The following is an 18187-nucleotide window of genomic DNA, read 5'->3' on the forward strand; positions in this document are numbered from 1 at the left end:
CAGAAAGAAAGCCACAGCCGCGCTCCTGGGAGAGGGAGAAGCAGCAGGAAGCCTGCAGCCATGATGCTCCCTCGGCAGCTCTCTTGAGGAGACTGGCTCCCTCAGTGTGGCAGGGACTGGTGGTGGGGTTGTCCTTTGTTTCTCCTGAAGGGAGTGGAGAGGTAAGTACAGCTGACTATCCAGGGACAGTGAACAAATGACAAAAACCCTCAGATTTCTGGCCAACGTGATGGCTCATCTGAGTTAAAGTCAGAAGTGTTAAGTGACTATGGTTATCAGGGTTACACGTTTTCTTTTATTCAGCATTGTGGGTGCAGAGTAGGCAGGCAAAGTTTATAAAGGTTTGAGTTTTGTCAATGAATACAACCAAATAGAGTTAAGAGGTAGGGCAGGGAGTAGTTAGAATAACCTACTACAAGCTTAGGATAAGCAAAACTGTCTTAAGGTAATAACAACCACATAAAATACTTAAAAATACCATCACTCTTGACATACAGTCTTGGGTCTATTTACCAGGCAGGGACTTGAGTAAGCAGAGAACTGAGGGCATGAGCTGGAGAAGTGTTGTATTTTGCTTTGTTCTTTTGTTACATGGACTGAAGTTCTCAGAAAAAAAGCCACGTATGTGTCAAAAATCCTACCATGAAAGAGATAGGCTGTGTGGTACAATGGATAGCACATTGGACTTCTGGGTGCTCAAGAAAGTCAAAAGCTCCTACCAAGATAATTGAGAATTTTTTTACTATGGAGAGCTAGAATGTTGCAGATCAATAGACGAATTATCTTGGATTACCTTAATTCACTTTAAAAAGCATTCATTGCCCACTTCTCAACTATGAGGTTGAAATGTATCAGCAAGACCACCACAAAATGATGTATGATCTAAAACATGAAACAGAGTACCCTCCCCCACCGCAAACTACACACCACCAGAGTACTGGAAATGCCTCAAGACTTGTTTGTTTGGTGACTGCAAGAATTCATGTGACCGCTTTCATGCCGATAGACTCTTAGTTGGGGCAATCTGAATCATGTTCTTGGGCCGTGATCACTTTTACTTGGCTCAGAATAAATGGTCTTTTATGCTCTTTGAGGCATGGCTGTGAGTTTTGTCATAGTTTTAGCCTCTGATCTGGGGCCTCATTGGTAATATCAGCACCAGGTACTTGCATGGCCCCGGTGCCCAGCCACCCGTGCTGCCTCCTGGGTAGATGTTGGTGAGTTTTTCCTGGCCCACATCTCCCTGTGGTCTGGTCGATAGTCCATTCTGAGCTGACTGTGGATAGCCTCTTCTGTTGTTCTCAGAACATTGGTCAGAACTCTCATTTGTGTACTAGCATTCAGCCATGACTCTCTCTCTCTCTCTCTCTCTCTCTCTCTCTCTCTCTCTCTCTTTTATGGTTTTTTTGATGCTCCTCTAACATCTAATTCTGGGTTGCTGAAGCCAGAGAGTTGTCTCATCAGTTAAGAGCACTTGCTGAGGACTTGGGTTCCCTTCTCAGCACAGCAACTTACAACCAGCTGTAACTCCAGTTTCGGGGGTCTGCACCCTCTTCTGGTCTCCATGGGTACCAGGTAAGCAAGCGGTGCACAGGCAACAGTGAGGGCAAAGCCCTCCTCACATAAATCCATCTCTAACTCTGGGATGTTTTTCTGTGCCCGTTTCCCCCTTTGGTTTAGAGATTTTATGAGTTCCTGATCATGAAGATGTCAAAGATAAGAGCCAGTCATTTTCCAGGTCAACAAAAAAGAAGAGACATCAAGGAAATTCCATAGACTGTGCAATGGCCTCACAGGGAAACTCGAGACAGCATACAGCATGCTCTGTTCCCGGGTTGGAGGGAACCTTATTGGCAGGTTTCTTGAGTCCACCCATGCATGTTCTTGAGCCCACACATGTTCCCAAAACTGCAGGATAAACCCCAGACACAGTGGGAAGGACAGCTTGGGGTGATGAGCTACTCCTAAAAGCAGCACAGGAATCGGATTCAAACCACAGACCTCGCCAGCTAATGCAGAAGGCTGCAGTTTTCAGGGAATAAAAGATGAAATAGAAAACAGAAAGATAAGAAAGAAGGAAATATTCAGGCCAAAAAGAAAATAAAAGACATTTGGTACTCCATCTGGTTTTATATATGGTGACTATGATAATTTAATTGGCGAGCACTAAAAAGTTCTTGGATCCCCCAAACTGGCTTTTTGTTGCATGCTAAACAAGAAGTCCCAGGGAACAGGACCGAGGGCTGTGGACAGGTGGCCTGCTTTGACTGCACTTTTCCTAAGAGTCTTGAAGAAATGATGAAGTTTCCATTTTTTTAAGATTTATTTATTATTTATTATGTATACAGTGTTCTGTCTGCATGTACACCTGCACGCCAGAAGAGGGCGCCAGATCTCATTACAGATGGTTGTGTGCCACCATGTGGTTGCTGGGAATTCAACTCAGAACCTCTGGAAGAACAGTCAGTGCTCTTAACCTCTGAGCCATCTCTCCAGCCCTGAAATTTCTATTTTTTAAAAGAAATAAGTATTTTAGAGACTACTGATATTTTTAAAAATGTTAGAGGTCAGGAAGTAAATTTTGAGAGATCATGTCAGAACTAAAGATAAATCCTGGTAGACCTTTCTCACCCCCATGCTCATGTATCTGTCTTAGGCTTTGCTTCTCCCCCTTCATGACCTTCCCCTGCTCTCTCCTTCAGGACCTGGGCAGAACAAATGTCTGCATCAGATGCTAGGGCTCTCTTTAAAGATGAAGCTTAGAGGAAACAAGATCTTTATGCTATTTATACCTCTAGATCTGGCATCCCCTTACCCCTCCTTGAAACTAACCATCTCAGCCTTTTCTCTTGGCCCATCTCTATTCCTCTCTGCCACCCACTGACCTGCAGAGGCACTTCCTACCAAGGAACCAGCTACCTAAGATCCAGCGAGGGCAACAAAGACCAAGGAATGGAACAAAACTCACTCAACAAAGACGAGACCAGAGATTGACATTACAGGCACCTCAACCATTCTGACCCCAGACGCCTAGACACAGACACAAATGGCCAAGACAATATGCCTCCAGCAGAACCAGGAACCCCACTCCAGGAGGCCACGAGAAGGCAACACAGCTGAAGCACAAGACAAGGAGGTCAACACAGCCTTTGTGAACACGGTCAAGGGCCTCGAGAGGATGAGGGAGCCCCTGAATGAGTCTACAAAACACAAACAGTAGAAGGAAATAATAAAACAGTTCAAGACCTGAAGGTACAATAGAATTGTAAAGAAAATCCAAACTGAAAAATTGGAAAGGGAAAACTTAGGGAGTCAAACAGAACCTTCTGAGGTAAGCTTCACCAACAGAGCACAACACATGGAAGGAGACTCTCCAAGTGTTGAAGGCAAAGTAGAAGAACTGGACACCCTCATCAAAGAAAATGCCAAGTCTAAAAATATCCAGGCACAAAACATGCTGGAAATCCGGGACACTGTGAGAGATGAAATCTATGAATAACAGGAATAGAGGAAGGAGAAGAAACCCAGGGTCAAAGGCACAGAAAATATTTTCAACAAAATCATAAAAGGAAATTTCCCCAAGCTAAAGAAGGAGGTGCCTGTCAAGTACAAGAGCGCACAGGACCAGATAGCACCAGAAAGAATTTCCCCAGCAACGAAAACTCTAAACGTACAGGACAAAGAATGGATATTAAAAGTAACACGTAAGAGCAGACCCAGCAGAACAACAGCTGACTGAAAACCAGAAGGGCCTGGTTCCACAAACTCTAGGAGATGGCAGATACCACTCCAGACAAAACTTCCTATCTACAGATCCCAGCAAAACTTTCAGTCACCATAGATGGAAAAAGAAAAATATTTCACAATAAGACAAAGTTTAAGCAAAATCTATCTTCCAATTTAGTGCTACAGAAGGCAGCTGAAGAGGGTAACCACACCCAAGAAAACACAAGGAATGCAAAATCCTTGAACATTAATCCAGAGGAGGGAAAAATCACACCATAACAACAGGATAACAAGAATCAATAAAAACTGCTCATTCATAACTCTCAATCACAGCTTCAAATTCCCCAATGAAAAGATAGAAGCTACAGATTGGATTAGAAAACAGGATCCACCCTTCTGCTGCAGCCAAGAAACACACCTTATTATATAGTATAGACATCACCTCAAGGTAAAAAGGTATTCCAAACAGACCCCTAAATCAATAAAGTATAGCCATTTTAAGCCCACAGTAAACATCAACCTAAATGGAGAGAAACTGAAAGTATTTCCACTAAAATCAGGAACAAGACAAGGCTGTCTACTCTGCATACTATTTATATATACTTGAAGGCTCAGCTAGAGCAGTAAGACACTGGAGGAGACCAAGGGCACACAAACAGGGAGGAAAGAAGTTAAAGAATCTCTATTTGAAAATAATATGATTTAAAAAAAAAAAAACAACCCTAAAAACACCACCAGGAAACTACAACTGATAAACATTTTCAGCAAAGTAGCAGGATATAAAAATAACACACAGAAATCAGTAGCCTTCTTTTATACAAATTACAAACAGACTGAGAAAGAAAGCAGGAAAACAATACCACTCATAGAAGCAAAAACATAAAAAATTTAAAAAAATAAAAGAAAATAAAATGAAAACCCTCAGGACAACTCTAATCAAGAAAGTGAAAGACTTTTTTAATAAACACTTTAAGGTATTGAAGCAATAAACTGAAGACGGTGTCAGAAGACAGAAAGATCTCCCATGTTTATGGATGGGTAGGATTAACATAGTGAAAATGGTAATCTTACCAAAAGCAACCTACAGAGTCAACACAATTCTCATCAAAATTCTAACACAATTCTTCACAGAAATTAAAATGATTTCCAACTTCATATGGAAACACAAAAAAATCTAGGATGACTAAAAACAATCTTGAATAATGAAAGAACTGCTGAATGTATTGCAATCCCAGACTTCAGGTTGTTCTATAGAATAATAGTAATAAAGACAACATGGTATTGGCATAAAATCAGTGGAATCAATTGAAGACTTGGACAAAAGTCCACGCACCTATGGGCACCTGATTTTTGCCAAAGAAACCAAAAATACATACTGGACAAAAAGATAGCATCCTTAACAAATGGTGCTGGTCAAACTGTGTAGTTGCATGTAGAAGAATGCATATAGATCGATATTTATCACCCCATACAAAACTTAACTCCAAATGGACCAAGGACCACAACGTAAGACCAGATACTCTGAATCTAATAGAAGAGAAAATGGAGAACAGCCTTGAACGCATTGTCACAAGAGACAATTTTCTTAAGAGAACACCACTAGCACTAAGATCAACAATTAAAAAATGGGACCTCATGAAATTAAGAAGCAAGCTTCTGTGTGGTGAAGGATATTATCATCTGCACAAAGCAGCAGGCTACAGAATGGGAAAGATATTTACCAATTACACATCCAACAGAGGGCAAATATCCAAAATATATAAATAACAGATGCTTCAGTTGTTATTGAACATCAAGAAAATACAATTAAAAAAATGGGGTACAGAACTAAGTAGAAAGTTCCCAAAATATGAAACACAAATGGATGAAAAATGCTTAAATATTCAACATCCTTAGTTAATAGGGAATACAAATCAAAACTACTTTGAGATTTCATCTTAAATCAGATGTGCAAGATCAATAAAACAAATGAAAGTTCATCCTGGCAAGGATGTGGGGAAAGGAGAACACTTATTTATTGCTGGTGAGAATGGACACTTGTACAGCCATATAGAAATCAGTGTGGCAGTTCCTCTGGAAGCTGGAAATAGATCCACTCCCAAGATCCAGCTGTTCCACTCTTGTTGTGGAATATTAATTCAAGATATGTTACATTCATTTATGCTGTGGAATATTTGCTTAATGATGCAAAGATGTGTTGCATTCTTTTATGTTGCATTTGTTTAACTGTGAAGCTGTGTCATTTTGTCTGCCTAAAACACCTGATTGGTATAATAAAGAGCTGAATGGCCAATCACTAGGCAGGAGAAAGGACAAGCAGGGCTGGCAGTCACATAAAATAAATAGTAGGAGAAAAACGTGAAAGGCAGGAGAAAGCAAAAGAGGAGAAGAGGATGTCAGGGGCTAACCACCCAGGCACGCAGCCAGCTATGGAGTAAGATGTAAAGAAAGGTATACAGAATAAGAGAAAGGTAAAAGCCCAGAAGCAAAAGGCAGACAAGATGATTTTAGTTAGAAAAGCTGGCTAGAAACAAGCCAAGCTAAGACTGGGCATTCATAAGAAAGAATAAGTCTATGTGTATTTATTTGGGAGCTGGGTGGTATGTCTTCAAAGAGCAAAGAGTAAAAAACAAAAAACAAACAAAAAAAACCCAACTACAGAGATGTTCACCAGTGGAAGAATGGATAATGGAAATGTGGTACATTTATACAACAGGATATTATTCTGCTGTTAAACAAAATTATGAAATTTACAGGTAAATGGATGGAGCTCGGAAAAAATCATTCTGAGTGAGGTAACTCAGACCCTAAAAGACAAATACTGTATGTATTCTCTTATATATGGATGTTAGCTTTTAAGCTTTAGATTGGCACGCTACAATCTCTATAACCACAGATGTTAGATATAGAGTAAGTACTAGGGAGAAGGGGAAATAGACTATGTAGTTATAGAGAGACGGGGGAGACTGGAGTGGGAACATTAAATGGGGAGGGACAATTAACACTGGGGTCACTTGAGGGGTCATTTGAAAATCCACTGCTGTAGCTTATTAGGATGAATACATCCATGAAAGAAATCAAACTGAGGATAAGGCCCTGTTGCTGACGACAACATCTACATATCTCATTGAGCATGGAGAAGTCAAGCTGGTGCCTACCCAGAGTCTTTACCTCTACTGACTAGTACTCTGCTTGCTACCAGAGGGTAAAGGTAACCCCCAACCCAGCTACAAACCCAGTGATCTAAAGTGATACCATCCCTGCATGACATGCTGTGGGAGTAAACAATCATTCTCTGACTGGATTTAAGTCCCACACCATGAATGGAACCCATGCCTGACACTGCTCAGGTGGCTAAGAATCTGAGACAATGGACCCAGGGGAAACCCAAATACTATTGTTCTACTAAAGGAACAAGGCAATAAAATGACTCCTAATGTCACTCTGCTGTACCCATAGATCAGTGTCTCCCTCAGCCATCATCTTAGAAGCTTCTCCTTGCTGTAGATGGGAACCAACACAGAGACCTGCAACTGGATAATGTCCACAGAGTGAGGGACTGGAGCACTCGGTCCTAAATAGGATGTCTTCATCAAACCCTCCCCTCAAGGAGCTCTGTGGAAGAGGAGGCGGAGGGGATGGATGATACCAAGGAAGCAGTATCCTCCAGCACAGCAGGACTGACAAACATGAGCTCTGCAGAGACTGTGGCAGCATGCACAGGGCACACAGGTTCAGGCCAGACAGAGTCCTGGCACTGAGAGGAGGAAGCAGATGGGTCCCACCCCTAACCAAAAAATGAATTGTAACTCACATCTGCCTACAAAGGAAAAATTAGCTTTCTTCAATGGAATCTCATGATATATTAACCACACCTAAGGGCTGGCCCATGCCCAGCAGTAGATGGCCAACACAAAATGAACTCAGTGATGCCTTTGTAGACATTTCCGTCTGATGCTGCTCTGTTTGGGCCTTTTATTTTTTTATTTTATTTATTTATTTTTTTAATCTTACTGGTCTTTTGCTTATATTTTTAATCTGATTTTATATTTTTGTCATTTTATGTGTGAGTATATTTCTTGTACTTTCTCCTTTTTTTTTTTTTTTAACCTACTTATTTATATTCTGGTCTTGTCTTTTGTTTGTCTGTTTTTCAGAGAGAGGGAAAGAAGAGGTGAAGTTGTGTGGGTGGGGAGCTGGGAGAAGCTGGGGGCAGGGAAACCATGATCAGAATATGGTGTATGAAAACATTTTAAATTAAAAAAAATGAAAAAGGGAAATAATAAAATAGCTATCATTTTAATTGTCTGTTTCATGAAAGTAACACCACCTTCTCATGCTCTTTCTAACACACATGTGGGATGCATGCATGCACTCTCATTTTTATGAATCAGGTCTTGCTGTGGAGCCAGGCTGGCCTTGAGTCTGTGGCAGAACAGCCGCTGCAGCCTCCTCGGCCTCTGTCCCAAGCACTGGGACCAGAGCCAGCGTGCACTGCTTTGTCTGGACACACTTGGAAACTACTTCAGATGGTCACAGCAGTGCCTAAATTAGGTTCTGTTTCAAGAGTTCAAAGGTTTAAAATTCAAAAAGAGAATATACATGGTTTAGACCTAATTGCAGTTTGAAAATGACAAAACAGAAGTGTTTTATAGACTATGACTTCCTTAATTAGGTAAATATTCACTGCCATCATTTATACATTTTAAGAAATGTCTCACACATCCCTACAGAAGCCTGTACACATAAATATTTACTATTACTTTGTTTTAAATCATAGCTAATAATGCATTAAAACAAGTCAGCATGGAATTTAAACATGGACCGGGCAGAGAATCTGACATCATGATGCTTGTTAGATGCTCAGGTAATTCTGACAGTACAGAGTATCTCTTTGAAAAGTGAAAACTCAGCCAGGCATGATGGCAGCTCCTGCATCCCCAGGGCTTGAGAGGTGAGGGCAGGAGAACCAGCAGTCCAAGGTCATCCTTGGCTGCATTGTTGAGTTCAACACAGCAGCATGAGGAATTTGAGACCCTGTCTCAAACAACAAACTGGTTCAGATAAACAAACAAAAGTTAAAAACTCAACAGAACCCATTTTTATATACTTTTATAGATTCTTCATTTTTTTCCCCAATCAGATGATGCTCCCTTTCAGACTTGCTTAGATCAGGGCTATAATACACAGTTGACAATCCTCTGCAGAATGAATAAAATCTATTCACTTTTAGAGATCAAAATTATAAAACTTTTTATAAATTATGTCATTAAAATGAACATATTTATTAAAAATGTAAGTGCAAAATATTTAATTTTAGGGCAGTCAAAACACAATATATGATCGGTATCTTGGTGGTTGAAAGTAATCACTTTACCACATGCATTGCAAACATTTGTACCATTCATTTAAAGTTGACAGTTAATTTAAAACTGAGTTTTAATCAAAGTTATTTTCAAACATTGTCATAATGTCGCTTTGAAGAGTCATATCAATGGTACCCGCCATCTGTAGAAAAAAGAAGAGTCTAATTAGTTTAAGATGCATGTCTTTATATAGATACCTACACATTGGAAACATTTCATACAAAATATAAATAATTAACTTAATGGCTGTATATATAATTTTTAATTAAAAATATAGATGGTTCCTTTTAATATACTATACATGTTATAAAATGCCACAAGAACATGATATTAAGTTCAATTCTTCAAGAAGAAGGATATCTCAGTACTTAGGAGCAGCAGTTAGGCTGCAAGCTGAAGGCTCAGCATCTTGCTCGTTCCTGTGACCAACACAGCACTAGGCACAGGCAGTTGCCTTAATCTGGTTGGAAAGATGCTCAGTGGTTAAGGGCATGTCCAGACAAAAGACCTGACTTTAATTCCCAGCACCCATGTCAGGTGGCCCACCTGTAATTAACCAGGCAGACTGACTCTTCTGGCCTCTGTGGGCATGAGCACATGCTACACACACACACACACACACACACACACACACACACACACACACATCTTTCAAAAAGTTTAGTCTTAGCAATACAATCCCTGTGTGAGAGAACTAACACATAATGTAAAAGCTATGGGTTTTCATCGACTCTGGCACTGAGTAGTAAATTCAACCTAAGTGTGTTCTCCATGCAACTATTTATGAGAATGGGATTGAACTGCAGGGAGTACTGGGAACATTTGCTCATTTACATGATAGCCATCCTAAGAAATGAGCTGAAAGTGGGATTGGGCCCCATCCCTGGGGCATGAGCCGGCTTTTTGGAGCCCAGTGCCTATGGTGGGACACTGTGCAGCCTTGTGCAGGGAGCAGGGGCCTGGACCTGCCTCAACTGAATGCACTAGGCTCTTGCCTTGGAGGAGGTGGGAATGGGGGGTGGGTTGGGAGGAAGGCTGGGGGGAGGTAGGAGGGAGGAGAGGGGGATCTGTGTATGTAAAATGAATATAAAATCTCTTAATAATAATAATAATAATAATAATAATAATAATAATAAATCATCTGAAGTGCAGAAAACGCTAAGTCAAAAGAATCATGGCTACTTCATTCTCAAGCTTCTTTTGTCAGGCAAAGTTGGAATTTATTAAGAAAAGGTTTTGGTGTAGATTTAGCACAAACATTCTAAGAAGGAATGAGTGCCATGTGAGAAGAAATGCTCTTGTGTGGGCATGTGCTTCCCAGGAGACAGAAGATCTTTCCAAGTGCTCCTTGCCATGGAAAGTCACAGCAAACATTACAATTTAGGGCTCCACCCTTCCCCACAGCAGTGTGCCAGTGAGGTGCAAATCTCCAGTCTGTCGCCATTGGATGGTGTCTGGATGTGAACTGGCAGTTTCATTATTTATAGGAAAAGATTTAGAGCTATGGCCTACTTACTAAAGGATAGTAGAGGCTGACTTGTCTGGAACCACAAAGAGGACTGGGGCATGTTTGACTCTAAGAGGCTTTACGAAATTCTTAAAGTTTGCCTTAGAGATGAACAAACAACAAAACTTAAATTGGGACTGTTTTTAATGTGCAGCTCCTAGACTGCCTAATAGTTCCTCAGAACTTATTTTAGCTTGCCATGTAAGAGTTGGGAAGTTGGCCCGGTCTGGGTATCATGTGATGCTGCTCTAGATTCAGGCACATTGGAAAACTGGAAGAAAATGTGATGAAACCTTTTTTATATCTAAGTAAAAATGAAAATTTTTATTTTAAAGGTTGCATATAGAATCTTATTTTAGGTTCAGATCTATCTCAGTTAAAATCGATTCATGTAGAATACTTACAAATAGAGAACCAATGTCTCCACCAGTTAATATTAGGGATTATGACTTTGCAGCAGATACCGTAGGCTGGATATTCCTTTCTCTGTGGTCCCAATCACACTTGAGCCAAATCCAGATGGAAGACTACAATGCTGATGAAGGGGGCTGGCTGAGGTAGACTTTGGTCGCTGTTAAATGTTCTAGGACTAGTCAAGCTCCTGAAAAGTACTGATGATATCGGGAATGACATCAGGTTGAGCTGGGTTGTTGGGGGCACTAGACTCTTGTAAAAGTACTGGAAGGTGACTAAAGTCAGGTCTTTGTGTCAACAAGAGGACTTCATGAATTTTTGAGAAAAAAAACAATCCCATACATGTTTGAAACAGACAATAGAACACACCTATCACAGAAGAAAGTCCCACAAAAGCAGTGTTCTACAGTAAACTCTGGGACAGAGGACGTAGTTCAGTGCTAAGGTACTCATAACAGATGTCAAGCTCTGGGTTTGATCTGCAGCACCACAAATAATAAAATAATCTCTGTATAACACTGTTAAATGCCATTCCTGTCTGCTTAAGGCCAAGGCCTTTAATCCCAATATTCAAGAAGCCAAGGCAGGAGCATGGGGAGTTCAGGCAGAACTTAGGCTACAAAGCTAAGATCCTATCTTTGAGAGAGGAAAGTAGGGAAGAAGGCAGGCAGAATTTTGTTTGTTGTTTCCTAGGAAAGTTAACTTGTACTATAATCAATGCCATAGCCAAGTGTTGTGGGATAATCTTTTTGTACACCGTGAAGATGAGTCTTTGCACCTTCTGATTAGTTTAATAAAGAGCTGAGTGGCCAATAGCTGGACAGAAGAGAATAGGCGGGACTTTGGGGAGAGAGAGGAACTGGAGAGGAATCTAGGCACATGAGAGAAGTGGAGCAAGTCAGATATACAGAATGAGAGAGAGGTAAAAGCCACATGGCAGAACAGATTAACAATTCTAAGAGCTAGTTGGGAACAAGCCTAGGCTAAAGGCCAAGCTTTCATAATTAATAAGAAGTTCCTGTGTCATTATTTGCAGGCTGGATTTCCAAAGAAAGTCTGACGAGAAAGCACGCTACAAAGAAGGAACGTTTCAAATATAGGCATGCATCAGATGCACGGTGACAGGGGTAACTCCAACACTCCATCAATAGGTCATTTAGACAAAAATATTCATAAAGAAGCTTCAGAGTGTTGTAAGAGATATCAAATGAACTTGAGATCAGAGAATGATTTCATCCAGTAGCAACAGAAAACATAATCTTCTCAGTAATAGCTCATGTAACTTTTTCCAACCCAGATCACAGTTTAGGCCACAAAGAAAGTCTTAACAAATCCCAAGTCACTGGAATAACCTCTGTGTACCATCCAAATCATAATGGACTAAAACTAAAAGTAAGAGAAACCACACAAACACATTAGAGACAGAACAATTCACCTGAATGACCAATGTATCACTGAAGAAGGACTGGGGCTAGAAAATCTAGAATGAGATGAAAATGAGTAGACTTGAAAGTTTGAAGGTACTAGAGGCAAACAGGGAAACACTTCAAGATGTAAGCATAGGACAATGACCACACAGGATTCTATAGCCTAGGAAATATGGCAGGAACGAGCAATTCTTTTAAATTATTTTTGCTTAAATTGCCTTAAATTAACAACCTTCACTGTAGTGATATACTGTGTACCCCAATTTAGCTTACCGGGGGATCAGAGGACAGAACAAGCCACTAGATTAGACATAGAGGTCAGACAGTGGTGGCACACACCTTTAATCCTAGCACTCGGGAGGCAGAGAGCTATCTGGATCTCTGTGAGTTCAAGGTCACACTGGGTGACATGAGAGAAACAGAACCAGGCAGTGGTGACACATGCCTTTAATCCTAGGATGTAATGTGTGGCAGGACACAGAAAGGTATATAAGGTGTGAGGAAACAGGAACTCACTCTCTTGAGGCTGAGGATTTCATAGAGGTAAGCTAGTGGCTGGCTGTTCTGATCTTTCAGCTTTCACCCCAATATCTGGCTCTGGTTTTTTTTTTTTTTTTATTATAAGACCTTTTAAGATTTGTGTTACAGCTGACCAGTGCTAGTTGGAGCTCACTGACTCTGGACTGACAGCCCGGGAACCTGCATGGGACCGAACTAGACCCGCTGAATGTGGGTGACAGTTGTGTGGCTTGATCTGTTTGTAGGGTCCCTGGCAGCAGGACCAGGACTTATCCCAGGTGCATGAACTGGCTTTTTGGAGCCCATTCCCTGTGGTGGGATACCTTGCTCAGCCTTGATACAATGGGGAGGGACTAGGCTCTCCTTCAACTTGGTATGCCAGACTTTGTTGACTGCCATGGGAGGCCTTACCCACTCTGAGGAGTGGATGGGGGCAGAGTGGGAGGGAGGTGAGGAGGCGGGAGAAGGGGAGAGAGGGGGAACTGGGGTTGGTATGTAAAATGAAAAAAAATTTTAAAAATAAGTATATTAAAAAAAAAAAAGATTCGTGTTACACTTCACCAAGCACAGGGAACAAGAGTGGAGAGACAGTCCACAGAATGGAAAAACATTGTAAGCTGTGTATCTGGTAGGGGTACTGGCATTCAGAATATATGTAGACCAAACAAAATCTCGGACACCTAAAGGACAAATAATTCAATGTGTAAATGAGAAAACAAATAATCTAACCCATAAAGGGGAGTACAAAAGCAAGTTCAAATGGCCAGCAAATGCAGAACTAAATGTTCAGCATCTTCAGCCACCACGGAAATCAAAACTACACTGAGATTTCATCTCACCATGATCAGAATGGTAATCAGCAAGAAAACAAAAAGCAATGAATGATCTCAAGGAGGAAGGGAAATCTAGAGAATGCTGAGAATGCAAATTAGGATAGACATTATGGAAATCAATCTGGATGTTCTTCAAAACAAACAACAAAAAACTAAAAATATGCAGCTCTGCCATTCCTGGGCATATACCTAAAGGAATCAGAGTCACCACAGAAACAGAGAAACCTGAACATCTACATTTACTGTGACGCTATTCACAATAACTAGGTGCTCATCAACAGATGAATGTATAAATAAAATGTGATATGTATACATCTGCACCTATAATGGAGCATCCCTAAACCATTAAGAGTGAAATCATGTGCTGGCGAGAAAATAAGTAGAACTGAGAAACATCATGTTCAGCAAAATACACCAGACTCAGAAAGAGAAAGAATGGAATACATAGAAGCTAGGTTTTGGTGAAATCTGTTCTGTTTAATAGAAGGAAAACTATTTGACAAAGAGACCAATCAGAAGGGATTTTAGTCAACAGTAGGTTGTGGGGTGTGAATATGACCAAGGTATATTCATAATGAAACTAGTTATAATTTACATATAATAATAAAATGTACAAACATGGAAAGTACAGAGTGAATATTAATGGGAACTACGGACTTACTGTGTGTGTGTGTGTGGGGGGGGTATGCACATGCATGTGGAAGCCAGAGATTGACACTGAGTATCTTCCCTGATTGCCCTCCATCTTCCATATTGAGGCAGGTCTCTCAGTGGAACCCAGAGCTCACTGATTCCGCTTTCCTAGCTAGCCAGCTCGCTCTGGTGGTTTCCTTGTCTCCACCTCCCAAGTGTTGGGATTACAGGGAGGTCTCAGTGCTCACCCTTCATTTATGTAGGTTCTGGGGAACTACACTCTGGTCCTCATGCTTGCACAGCAAGTGCTCTTTACCCACTGAGCCATCTCTCCAGCCCCAAACTATAGACCTAGGGAACTCCAGTTTATAGTGATGTGCTGGTGCTGATGGTGGCAGTGGTATTGTTAAAGTCTGTCCTCTTGGCATGACACAGGGCCATGTGAAGTTAGAGCAGCAGTTATTACTTACACACGAGACCCTCACAAGATCAGATACTTCCTTCCTCATGGAAGAGGAGAGGGCTCAAAGGTAAATGACATTTATATCCCTCCTGAGGATATAGCAGCAGTTAACAGCTGTTGGAGATGGGAAAGTATACAGCCGCCATGTTCTTATGAATAACCCTCAACCAGGCTTGCTCCTATCAACAACTACAGCTAAATTCATGGGTTCACCAAGTGAGATTTGCCTGAATGGATTCTTTAGTCTGTCATTACTGTCCTTACTGGAGAAAAGAGACATGTCATACATTTGACACTTAAGCAGGAGCGTGAGGTAGCCAAGCACAGTTGCATCATTGCCCCGTCAGTGATGAGGCATGCTTCTGACGTCAGATCCGACTCCATGGCATCAAGTGCACTTGTATGTTGTCTACTGTCACCTTGCTGATTTTCTTTCCAAATTTCTTTCTCTCTCTCTCTTTTTTTTTTTTCCGAGACAAGGTTTCTCTGTGTAGCCCTGGCTATCCTGGAACTCAACTCTTGTAGATCAGGCTAGCCCTGAACTCAGAGAGATCCATCTGCCTCTGCTTCCCAGTGCTGGGATTAAAGGTGTGTGCCACCACTGCCCAACTCTTCCCCGATTTCTTAATCTAGCCATCAGCTAAACAGACACAAGAAACACTGACCCGGAAGCCATGGCAGGTCTGAGGTGAGCTACAGGTTTTTAAGGTCGTAACAGTAAATTTCTTCATTTACATGCCAGTCATTTTCTGTATGCACTCAGTACATGTTAATTTACTTTATAACAGGGAATTATTCCCTTTTTAAATGAGGAATTTAAGTCACAGGAAAAATGTAAAAGTCTAGTAAAGGGGGGACCCCAGGAAGTCCTGTGGCTCCACAAGCTGATCTGAACTACATCCAGCTTGTTTCTTTTGATGGTTCTTACTTTAGAGCCTGATCCCCCACTCCCCGAGTGGCCCCAGGGTCTCTACTCACTGCTTCTCTTCTCCTCCGTTCTTGCTCCTTCTCCCTTGCTAAATTCCGGTCTTTGAGAAGCCAGAGTTGGCTTTTGTCTTGAGCTTCTGATGGCTGCTGTTCATCCTGCTCTTCTCCATGACACTTGCTTTCCGTTTTATTTGATAAAGATTCTAGAGTCAATCCATTTCCAAGCTCCCTTAAATAAACAGGAGGGCTCCAAGTGGGTTTCCAGTTTCTTGAGATTTTTTCACAAGGACATGATTAAATAATGGCAACAAAAGGCAATGTGTGGTCCCTGGTTCTCAGAGCCCCTTCTCTCCCTCTGCCTCCCTCCTTCCTTTCTAGACAGGACTTTATGTAGCCTCTACTTAGCTAAGGATGACCTTCACCTTCCCTGCTGCTGGGATTACAGGCAAGTGCCACCACGTGGAGATCGAATCCAGGACCTCAGTCGGACACATTTGGCAAACACTGCACTACTTAGCTATGTCCCCAAACCCCTCACCTTTCCTTCTGATGTGACAGGCTTTCTATGGTAATCTATATTAACAACAAAAAAGAAAAGTTCTGAAAACCATGGCCCCCACACAGCACTATCTTCCTACACCAGAATGGAAAAACTTGCAAGACAGTTCTGGGAAATTATAATTTGGTAACATTTACATCTATACGAGCTTGATTTCTTGGCTATCTCTTTTTTAAAAATGGAGACAACCATTTATAGAAATGTTGATAAGATACAATTTGTTGTGTGTTCTATTAGACAACTGAATCCCAGTACTTGACAAATTGTCAAATACATTTCTGTGCCTCCCGAAGCCAGATTAAAGGCAGTAAGTCACAGACCTCTGAGTCTCTTGAGACCCTTTGGGTTCCTTTGAACTCTGCTCCAGGTGCTTGCGCATCTGCTCCTGTGACCGGGCTTTGACTTCTTTTTCTATCGCGGCCTTTCTAAACTGGTTGAAAAGCTCATCGGAAGATTTCAGTACACTTGATGCCTTCACTGGCTTGCCTAGACTTTTCCAAGAGTCTGCATTCTTAATCTTTATATCCTAAAAGAGACAAATATTTGATCCAGCTTATGTTTATAGATATCAATCGAATTTTGGAAGAAAAATGGTATCTTCTGACTCAGTAATAGAGCAGGCTAAGGTTGGAAAGGCCTTCGTGGACTCTTGACTTCAGTGGGGGAAAATAGATAATTTAAACTCAGTTTACTTATCTAAGAGAAAACTAAAATAACAAGGTTGCATATAGTTTCACCGTGGTCCCCTTTTGCACATTAACAGGGGGACTTTTAGATTTTGTGCCCAGATGATAATCTTAAGCATTAAGAAACAGTGAGGCTGAGGCTTGTGCCCTGAGTACTTCTACGGAGGGAGAAGGACTCAGCACTGTCATAGCTTGAAAATGAGTCTCAAATGCCGGGAACGAGACCTCATAGTTACATTATGCCAAACATCTAGAAGATAGGCTGAAAGACATGCGGGCAGTGTGTGCTCTGAAGGTTACAGACTCTTGCACAGCCTCTTCTTATAACAGGCTACAGTGTAAGGAAAAGACTGACTATAGCAGGTGGGAGGTGCATGTTTTTGTTTTGACATAAGCAAAAGTTAGGTTTAGAGATCCAATCTTACTTTAGTTAGTGTTTACAACTCTTTCATATAATTCATATTAAATCTTAAGTCCTTTCAACATTTGAGAAAAATCACATAATTTTTACCTTCTGCACAGGAACATAACAGTCTGGCTCTAACATTGTGAGATTCTCAGCACAGGTATGCACCACAGTGGGGCCATTCGAGACTTGTTTGGAATCATCTAGAAGCACACACCCTTTAGAAAAGCATAATGGAAGTACTTCAGGGTACTTATCCAGAGTTTAATTTTCTTTTCCTTTCTATGTCAGATATCATAAAAATAAAATAGCCAGATACAACATGTCTTTAATCCCACCAGTCAAGAGGCTAAGGCAGAAAAGCCATGATTCAAGGTCAGTTTGTACTACTTGTAAGATCTTGATTAAAGAAAAAGAAAAACAAAATAATGAAAGACTCACACACAGAGACTTATGAAATAAAAAAAATGACTCAGTTTTCACTAGGTTATGTTATAAAAGTAAACATTTCTCACTTGAAGGTGACCTTTGTTTTTGTTTGGGGACCATGAAGGGTAGCTGATGTCATGGCTGACACACCGTGATGTGGAGCAGGCCTGTTCTCATGGTATGGAGCTCTCCAGTCTGCAGACTAGTTTCAGGTCCAGAGGTAGATCTGGATTAGGCTAAGCTAGTCATGAAAATTCTGCCTTCCCCATGGTGAGTAAAAAACCACAGACCA

General features: G+C 41.1%; 1 protein-coding gene across 1 annotated transcript in view; it reads right to left on the minus strand.

Moving 5' to 3' along the window:
- Positions 1 to 8819: 8819 nt before the first annotated feature.
- Positions 8820 to 18187, minus strand: part of Brdt (bromodomain testis associated) — a 57851-nt gene continuing 48483 nt past the window's right edge. Inside the window, exons 14-17 of the mRNA XM_036201594.1 lie at positions 17572 to 17669; positions 16695 to 16900; positions 15867 to 16044; positions 8820 to 9234 (exon numbers count right to left, since the gene is read on the minus strand). Of these exons, the coding sequence (XP_036057487.1) occupies positions 9166 to 9234; positions 15867 to 16044; positions 16695 to 16900; positions 17572 to 17669 (551 nt within the window). The 3' untranslated portion in view covers positions 8820 to 9165. The remainder of the gene's footprint in view (positions 9235 to 15866; positions 16045 to 16694; positions 16901 to 17571; positions 17670 to 18187) is intronic.

This window comes from Onychomys torridus, chromosome 10 (assembly GCF_903995425.1).
Source record: "Onychomys torridus chromosome 10, mOncTor1.1, whole genome shotgun sequence".
NCBI classification, from domain to species: Eukaryota; Metazoa; Chordata; class Mammalia; order Rodentia; family Cricetidae; genus Onychomys; species Onychomys torridus.